Genomic DNA, 9,520 nt, shown 5'->3' with positions numbered 1-9,520 from the left:
TAGCTGAAGAAGTCTATCTTGCTCTGTCAGAGTTACAAAAGACAAATTCTAATTACACATTCTTCTTCATTTTTTAGTTCAGTGACAACCAAGATTGCTAGATCGAGCACGCGACACACATAGTCTTGGGAAATATTTCTATTTATTCGATATTTGTTACGTACAATAATTGGATCTCTAATTTTGGTAATGTAAAGCGAAAGCGTGCAACTGACGAAAATGAAACCGGGGTGATCCCACTAGACAGAAGAATCATGCGACGCCCCTGAGGCGCGCTTACAGTTCTCGTGATCAAGGGTTAGCTGAAGAAGTCTATCTTACTTTGTCAGAGTTACAAAAGACAAATTCTAATTGCACATTCTTCTTCATTTTTTAGTTCAGTGACCACCAAGATTGCTAGATCGAGCACGCGACACACATAGTCTTGGGAAATATTTCTATTTATTCGATATTTGTTACGTACAATAATTGGATCGTTAATTTCGCAATGTAAAGCAAAAGCGTGCAACTGACGAAAATGAAGTCGGGGTGGTCCCGCTAGACAGAAGAATCACGTGGCGCCCTTGAGATGCGCATGCTGTTCTCGTGATCAAGGGTTAGCTGGAATAAGTCTATCTTACTCTGTTAGAGTTACAAAAGACGAATTCTAATTACACGTTATTCTTCATTTATTAGTTCAATGACAGCCAAGATTGCCAGATCGAGCACGCGATGCACATAGTCTTAAGTCCAAGAGCATGTTTGTCTCCTCTTCAATGTGTAATCTACTTCCTAGCCTCCCCCTTTTTCAGAGATCTCCTTATTCTCTTACCAGATATTCCTTCATACCTTCGTCACGTTGTTTCATCTGTACCAATCCACCAATAAGAGATCGACCAGGAATCGATATTAGCTCCCTATCAAGAGCAATACGAATCGGCCAGTCTGATACCGATCTATTTTCGTTTTCTCAATAACTTTTTCCCTTGTCATAATCTAAGGAGTTTTTTTTTTTTTTTTTGGTTGAAATAATCTAAGGAGTTTAGGTTAACCAAACAATTGGAATTCTTGTAAGATATGGTTATTAGGTTCCAATGTTTAATAAGGGACATAAAGAGATTCTCTTTTAGATTCTAAGTCAACCAAATTATCTGTAAAGAAAAATCAAAATAGTGGATAATATTTATTTAGGATTATAAGTAGAGAAGAAAGGGTAAATTCTGTAATAAATTTAAGAAACCAGGGGTGTATGGGAAAATGGATGAAACAAAGATAAAAAAAAATTCAAAATCCAAGCGGGTTAAATTTTATCCGGAGTCCTTTTTACTAAAAAATAATAAATAAAGTTATCCGGGGTCGGTTTCTTCTTAAATACATTTAAAATTTTCTTCTCAATACATTTCTGTTTGTTTCGCTTCTTTGCGAGAGCAGAGGGGAAGAAGAGACTTTGCTGTGTTTTTCCGGTGATTTCCGAACTTCAGAACCCTTACATTTTCGCCGGATTCTTGACAAAGCGTCATGCTTAGGTTGCCGGTTTCTCGATGGAAACCTAAAGCTTGAAGTTGTGTTGCTCAGTTTCGTCATTTCTCAGGTCAGTTTTCGGCGGCTATGTTTTCTTGTGTCAGTTTTGATATGATATCTGAGGTGCTTATGTTTCTCTGTTTTTGTTTTCTTCTTTGAATTCTAGGCCTTTTCTTCTTTTTTCTCGTTATCCAGAATTTTCATGGACGGTTTTATAATGAACACCTTTGGAGAATTGGAGTAGCTTTGGTAGAAAGCTCCCTGATCGACTTTCAGTTTGATTTTGTTGCAGGACAACTCGTTGTTGTCCTCTTTCTTTCGATGTCTTGGCCTTGCTGTCGATATTCTGAGATCTGAAAGCTAAGAGCTCTCAATGTAAATGCAGGCTTATCTGTTGATTTTTAAAATTTTTTTTTGGTTTTCCGTTTTGAAACTGCGGTTTGAGACTTTGAGATCTGAAAGTCACTTTTATCATTTTCTCTTTCCTTTCCTTTAGCCTTTAGTCTAGCGCTGGGAAATTCGAGTTCATGTGCTTCTATAATCTCTGAGTTTCTCTACATCTTCGATAGTTTAGAATTAGAAACTATTGGACTTCGACGAGGAATGAAATCAAGTGAAAATCAGATTTGGAACTGTTTAGCAGGAACCGTATGTTAACTACAATTGTTTCGACAAACAGTCGCTGTTTCTGCGAGGAAAATAAAGGAATATCGGAGATATAGTTGTAAAACAGATGATCTTAAAGAACTAGGCATATCAAATCACCTGATGTACTAAAAAAAGGGCGAAACGGTGTAAATTCCAGGAATAGGATAGATATGTATCATTTATTGAAAATATATCTCGTTTTCTGTAAATAGAAGATGGATATATATAAGGAAGGTTGGACGGTTTCCAATTTAGCAATCTTCTTGAATATCTACCGGGATTTTATTCTTCTCGACCAAGTGAGATTCCTATCTGGTTGCCTTGACATTAAACCCAAATTTATCCGAAGGTGTTACTTCATGCAGGCTAAAATTAGAGAAGTTTTTTTTTCAAATGAGAAACAAACAAGACCCATGTAAAATTTGAAGTAGTTGCGCTTGGATTTTTCTAAGCCATACAAAACCTCTTGCTACGACTGGTAGGAATACATATGCATGCCCTACGTTTATTATGTTCTTCTAATTAGGTTATCTGGTTATGCATTTTGTAGACCATCCATTTCACTTTTGTTATATTGTTCTCACTAAGATGAAGTCTGTTTTTAAACTTGGTGAATCTATGGACGTTCTTGGGGAAAATTTTTCTATTTACTCTACTACCAGAAGTAGGCAAGTGATAGGGTGGTTTGGACCATTGATTAGTGTGAATTTGATGATTTATCTCATTTATGATTTGAGGAATGGATTCGAATTTCAGAATTAGTGGCATCTGTAGCATATTTTGTGGTAGGCATTGTTTGTGGTTACACCATTATAGAAACCTTTAGTTTGTCGTGTTAAATGTCGTCTTTGATGTTTCTCTTGAGGATCTAAATTTGGAAATGATGCTCTGTTTATCTGATGATTCACTGCAATCAATACTTCTTCCTTCCTTTATTTTTTTCTGGCTTTTGGGAGAAATTTGAGAGAGAGCAAGATTCCTGTTTGAATGTTTCTTTCATTTTTATAAATAGATGTTGAGAATTACTGATTATCATGATAAACCATTGAGAATTTGAGGCAACCTCTTATTTTATAATTGTATGTTTTAAATTATAACATTGGTTGAAAAGCTTTGCTTTGGGATTCAAGTGTTTTGGTATCAAGGTTCTGCATAGTTTGTAGCCATTTGGTGAAGCCAAACTTTTTGGAGATTCCAGAGGATGCAACAAAAGATGATACTTATTAGTCTTTGGATCATTATAAGATGTACAGGGCATACCCAATACATGGGGAGGGTCATAATGTATGCAGCCTTACCCCTGCTTTGCAGAGAGGCTGTTTCCAGAGACTTTAACCCGTGACCATTTGGTCACAATGAAGCAAATTAACCGTTGCACCAAAGGATCACTTTAAGATTTATATTACATTTAATCCTTCCACGTCAGTTTGCTGCTTCTTGCTTCTTGTCGATAGTGAGTCTTCTAGGAGTTCCAGTTGAGAAGAATGTCTTTTTTCCTTATTTTCCCTTTGGCATTAGTTGTTTCCTGCTTCCTCCATGTTTTCCTCTGGCCTTCTTCTACATACGAAAGTTGACTTCTAGAAGATGCCTATTTAAGTGATGAGGATTCTGTGGCAGCATTATGTTTTGCTTGCATTTATGTGTAGGGCACATGTGAAGATTGACTCCTTTGAGTAAAGTCATGGATCAGCAAGCTATCATTTAATACAATCTTTCTCGCTCTCTCTCTCTCTCATTCATTGGGGAGGGTGGCTTTATGGTTCAAAATATTTCCTTTGTCTGGTATTAAAAATATGTAGTGTGTCATATGTTGGCTGGTCGTTTTGTAAGATATCGTCATATATTCGTTTTCTGTTGTGTCAAGAAGCAAAAGCCCGCAGCATGGGATAACGACAAATGGTAGTAAATAAGCTATTTATAACTTTATAGGAATATTTACGTGGCAATGCAATAAAGGTGCGTTAAAAAAAGAAGATTCTAGATAATGTAATCTTTATTTGGCAATGATGCTTTGATTCTATCACCACACAGTTGATGGGGATCTTATTTACATAAATCTTGTTATCTGATCAACTTCCAATGCTAAAGCTTCATTTTATGCATTAGTAATGTTGTGGGTTGAAGGGAAAAATTATGCCGCGTACATGATTCAGGATTCTTTAGTTCTTTGTATTTTGATCATTTGGACAGTTCCTTTTTTTCCAGGCCATTTTGATACTGATGACCTGTGGAATTGATCAACTTATCGTGGGGTAGACAACTTAGCTATTGTCGTGAATTGATCCAAGCTTGAAGTATTGATACATCCAAAATCTCTCTATTGCAACCATGGTGTCTAGATCATGCTCAAACTTTTTAGACTTGGCTTCTGGGGCCCTACTGGATCTACCTTGTACTCCTCGAGCCCTTCCACGAGTGATGACTGTTCCTGGAATTATTTCTGATGTAGATGGAGATGGGGGTAATGATGGGGGTTCAGATGCTCTCTCCTCTGGATGCCGTGAGCGGAAAATTATTGTAGCGAACCATCTTCCTTTGCATGCTCAGAAAGATACGGAAACAGGCAGATGGTGCTTTAGTTTGGATGAGGATGCACTTCTGTTACAAATGAAGGATGGCTTCTCATGTGAATGTGAGGTTATTTATGTGGGCTCTCTGAAGGTTGATGTAGATGTCGGTGAACAGGACGAGGTTGCCCAGAAACTGCTGGAGGATTTTAATTGTGTGCCCACATTTCTGCCTCCTGACCTTCAGAAAAATTTCTACCATGGATTCTGCAAGCAACAGCTGTGGCCTCTGTTTCATTACATGCTGCCTATTTGTCCGGATCATGGCGATCGCTTTAACCGGTCTCTTTGGCAGGCTTATGTTTCTGCAAATAAGATATTTGCTGACAAGGTCATGGAAGTAATTAACCCCGAGGAAGATTATGTCTGGGTTCATGATTATCATCTTATGATACTTCCAACTTTCTTAAGGAGGCGGTTCAATCGAGTCAAGCTTGGGTTCTTTCTTCATAGCCCATTTCCTTCATCAGAGATTTATCGGACTCTGCCAGTTAGAGATGAAATTTTGAGGGCACTGCTGAATTCTGATCTAATAGGTTTTCATACATTTGATTATGCTCGGCACTTCCTGTCTTGTTGCAGTAGGATGTTGGGTTTGGATTATGAGTCTAAGCGGGGGCACATTGGACTTGAATACTTTGGTCGCACAGTATACATTAAAATTCTGCCTGTTGGTGTTCACATGGGTCAGCTTGAGTCTGTATTGAATCTTGATGCTACATCTGTTAAAATCAAAGAGATCCAAGAACAGTTCAGAGGGAAAAAGTTGATCCTGGGTGTTGATGACATGGATATATTTAAAGGAATCAGCTTAAAACTGCTAGCAGTAGAGCAGCTTCTGCAGCAGCATCAGGATTTGCAGGGCCAACTGATTCTGGTCCAAATCGTGAAACCTGCAAGGAGTACTGGGAAAGACGTAGAGGAAGCAAAGAGGGAAACATATTCAACTGCCAGAAGGATCAATGACACCTATGGTTTACCGGGCTATAATCCAGTGATCCTCATTGATCGCCCTGTTCCTCTATATGAGAAGATTGCTTTTTATGCAGTTGCTGAATGCTGCTTTGTAAATGCAGTTAGGGATGGAATGAACTTGGTCCCATACAAGTACGTTGTTTGCAGGCAGGGAACTCCACAGTTGGATGAAGCTATGGGCATCTCTGTGGGGTCCCCTCGCACTAGCATGCTTGTTGTGTCTGAGTTCATAGGTTGTTCACCATCTCTAAGTGGAGCAATCAGGGTTAATCCTTGGAACATTGATGCTGTAGCTGATGCCTTAAATTTGGCTATTATGATGCCTGATGCCGAGAAGCAATTGCGGCATGAGAAGCACTATCGTTATGTCAGTTCTCATGATGTAGCATATTGGGCCCGCAGCTTCATTCAGGATCTGGAGAGAGCATGTAAAGATCATTACAGTAAACGATGCTGGGGAATTGGGTTTGGGATGAGTTTCAGGGTTGTTTCTCTTTCACCAAGTTTTAGGAAATTGTCCATTGACCATATGGCATCAGCATACAAGAGAACCAATAGAAGGGCAATATTTCTGGACTATGATGGCACAGTTGTGCCCCAATCATCTATTAATAAGAATCCCAGCCCTGAAGTTATATCTGTTCTAAATAGCCTATGCAGTGACCCTAAAAACACAGTGTTTATTGTTAGTGGTAGAGGGCGAAATTCTCTGAGCGAATGGTTTGCCCCTTGTGACATGCTGGGAATAGCAGCTGAACATGGGTATTTCATAAGGTATATTCCTCCCATCTCGTTTGCATTTAAATTGCCATTTTGGTTCGTTCGTGTGTGGACAGGTGCACATTTAACTTGTCATCTAAAATGCTTTTTGTGGGATTTAATAGTTCTGATTTTCTTCTTATGACAGGTGGAGTAAATCCTCCGACTGGGAAACCAGTTCATTGGCTACCAACCTTGACTGGAGACAAATTGCAGAACCTGTAATGAGATTGTACACAGAGACCACTGATGGGTCTTACATAGAGACTAAGGAGAGTGCATTGGTCTGGCAATATCAAGATGCAGACCCTGACTTCGGATCTTGCCAGGCCTTGGAATTGTTGGATCATCTAGAAAATGTACTTGCAAACGAGCCAGTAGCTGTCAAGAGGGGCCAGCATATTGTCGAAGTCAAACCACAGGTATGTATGGCCTTAGCATCATCTATGTGACTTACGTCGTTTTAGTAGATGTCGTAAGGTCCTTATGAATGCCTGATGACCTGCAGGGAGTAGGTAAAGGATTGGTTGCGGAGAAGCTTCTGTCAACAATGGTTTCCAATGGGAAGCCACCTGATTTTGTCATGTGCATTGGAGATGACAGATCCGATGAAGATATGTTTGAGAGCATATTAAGTACGGTTTCTGGTCCTTTATTGCCTGCAGTTCCTGAAATCTTTGCGTGTACAGTTGGACAGAAGCCAAGCAAAGCAAAGTACTATCTAGATGATACTGTGGATGTCATGAAATTGCTTCAAGGCCTTGCTAATGCTTCGAGCCAGAAGCCAAGATATAGTGGCCAACATCAAGTTTCTTTTGAAAGCACACCTTGAGATGCTGGATGCTTGTTTTGTGTGTTCAGATGGATAGATGCAGAGTGATGGATATAATCGGGATGGAGCACTTCTGTTTAGGGTTGTTTTGCTTTGACAAACAGCTAGCTTCCTAGCATGCTCTTAGGGGGAGATTCTCTGCCAAGAATCGTGGGATAAGTTGCAACAGTTTAATGTCCACTTAATGTGATGAATTGTAGAGTCTGCCAATGCAGTTTTGGTTTTCTTGGGAGATGGGAGGTTCAAAATGTTGCCTCACTTGAAGAATCCTTCTTTTGGCTTCTGGGTTTCTTGGAGGATGGGGTGGGGGAAGTATATAGCATTTTGGGGAGCAGGTAGCTGTTTGAAATTGGTTTCAATGTTCATAATTGGTTTTTTGATATGAAGCCACCATCCATTTGTATAGCTATACAATCTCGCTTTTTCTTTTTCTTTTTCTTTTTTTCACTTTATATGGTAGAGATTTCAAGGAAATGAGTCAAAATCTTTGAAAAATTTCGGTTATTGTGGATCTTGTTGAACAGTCTTGAGTCCAGGGAATGAAGTATATCAGAGGTTGCTATAGTTGGATGATACCCATGATGGTTTCATGTTATATGGGTCAAGGTCATCGAATAATGAAATACCAAAGGGCCTACCTCAGGTGTGCTTATTGTGTTGTGGCTTGGTGGCCCAGGCTCATCAGGTTTTGTCTCATCCCAATGCCTAAGCCATGGGTTTGCCTGATGGCCCAAAAGGCTGGGTTTGAACCAAAAGTTTTCTGTTTCCCTCATCGAGTCAAAGAAAGAATAAAAAAAAAGGGATCAAGCATGGCATGCTTAACAAAGATGGATATCTACCCATCAGGGGTGGGGTGGGAAAGGGAACAGGGAAGATAAAAAGAAGTTTATTAACTTCAATTAACCATGGTTGTGTACTTGTGTTATCTGTACCATAGAGTAAACCATTAGAGAGATCCCTTGATGCACCAATGAGTTCCAATAAAACGGTATTTTACATTATAAGGTAGCGATGTCAGTTCGGATGGATAGCTAGATACAGAGATACTAGCGTAATAAGGGTATCTTACCCTTCTTACCCCATCTGCTCAAAGAATCTTTTTCCTTTGGTTATAAAGGAATTATGATTTCTTAATCCATCAAGGCATTAACAACCACCAATCTCACTCTAATATGCATGTTATGTCGAAGGAGAAATCCTCAGCTTCTAATGTTTTTGGGGAGCCCACTTCCAACACGGGAATCCTTTATCAAATGCCCACTTTGAATGCAATAATTGATTTATGTGTCTTTCTCTCCTAAAATTCAAATGTTTTTAAATTTTTTTTTTTCTTTTCTTGACATCCAAAGCCAAAAATTTGTAGATTTGGTTGACCCTAGATCCCCCAGTTGCCATTGAAGCCTTCTATGTGGTAAGCAGAGGTTTCAAAATCCTAAGTCATAGGGGATTGCACATTATTGGTCACAGTATCATAATAGGGGTGTAAGTTTGACCCCGTGAACCCAAGCCTGGACTGGGCTTAGGCTAGGTTTTTTCAACCTGTAGGTTGGGCCTAGGTTTGGATTTGCAGTCCCAAGGTCAGCCAGGATTAGGTTGAAGCCTTAGACTAAACCTGGATCGACCATGATTTTATATAACTATATATTAATTATTATGTATTATGTTTAAGGTATTAAGTCTTTAGGATTGTTTTTAAGAATGATGGATGTTGACTTTACTTTTCTTCTGTTTTTTTCTTAGATCATATAAGGATACAAATGGCCAAAAAAACAGGGTCAGCGAAGGTCAATCAATGTCAGCCTAACCCTGACAAACATCAAGGTCAATTAGGGCCAAACTGGGATGGGGCCGAGTTTGGCAGGGTTGGGCTTGGGCTGAGATATCTCAGCCCGACATTAGGGCCAGGTTGGGTTTGGGGTGATCTAAGAGGACTCATGGTTGGGATGGGGTTTTAAAAAACCTGGCCCAACCCGACCCTATTTCACTCCTGATTGTACGTGTTTCGGTATACATGAGTTTCAAGAGAGTAACTGATTAAACTGGGTTTTGAAATTTGATAGTGGCTATTCTATACCATGGTCTTTCTATCCAATGGTCCACAATAGCCACATCAGCTATCCACATGACAATGGGTTCTTACCATGAGCATGTAGAACCATTTTCCTCTTATACATATATATGGGCAATAGATTGCTCTAGTTGTGTAGCCCTTGCACCAACACGGGGATCATTGAGAGTG

General features: G+C 39.4%; 1 protein-coding gene across 2 annotated transcripts; it reads left to right on the top strand.

The window, feature by feature from the left end:
- Positions 1 to 1,402: 1,402 nt before the first annotated feature.
- On the top strand, positions 1,403 to 7,708 carry LOC122671389 (probable alpha,alpha-trehalose-phosphate synthase [UDP-forming] 9). Of its 2 annotated transcripts, XM_043868575.1 has the most exons (7): positions 1,403 to 1,570; positions 1,793 to 1,885; positions 4,359 to 4,378; positions 4,424 to 6,464; positions 6,598 to 6,871; positions 6,958 to 7,281; positions 7,328 to 7,708. In XM_043868575.1, the coding sequence occupies exons 4-6, from the start codon at positions 4,477 to 4,479 to the stop codon at positions 7,279 to 7,281; spliced, it is 2,586 nt and encodes an 861-aa protein (XP_043724510.1). In that variant the 5' UTR covers positions 1,403 to 1,570; positions 1,793 to 1,885; positions 4,359 to 4,378; positions 4,424 to 4,476; the 3' UTR covers positions 7,328 to 7,708. The 2 variants fall into 2 exon arrangements, with proteins under 2 accessions (XP_043724510.1, XP_043724508.1); XM_043868573.1 differs by having other exon boundaries at positions 6,958 to 7,708.
- The last annotated feature ends 1,812 nt before the right edge of the window (positions 7,709 to 9,520 follow it).

The sequence above is a fragment of the Telopea speciosissima genome, chromosome 8 (assembly GCF_018873765.1).
Source record: "Telopea speciosissima isolate NSW1024214 ecotype Mountain lineage chromosome 8, Tspe_v1, whole genome shotgun sequence".
NCBI lineage: Eukaryota > Viridiplantae > Streptophyta > Magnoliopsida > Proteales > Proteaceae > Telopea > Telopea speciosissima.
This window is presented reverse-complemented; position numbering and strand designations above follow the sequence as displayed.

Coding starts and splice junctions, on each gene's coding strand:
- LOC122671389 (XM_043868575.1), top strand. CDS start 4,477: ATGGTGTCTAGATCATGCTCAAACTTTTTAGACTTGGCTTCTGGGGCC. Junction 6,465..6,597: donor GAACATGGGTATTTCATAAG/GTATATTCCTCC, acceptor TTCTTATGACAG/GTGGAGTAAATCCTCCGACT. Junction 6,872..6,957: donor TTGTCGAAGTCAAACCACAG/GTATGTATGGCC, acceptor GATGACCTGCAG/GGAGTAGGTAAAGGATTGGT.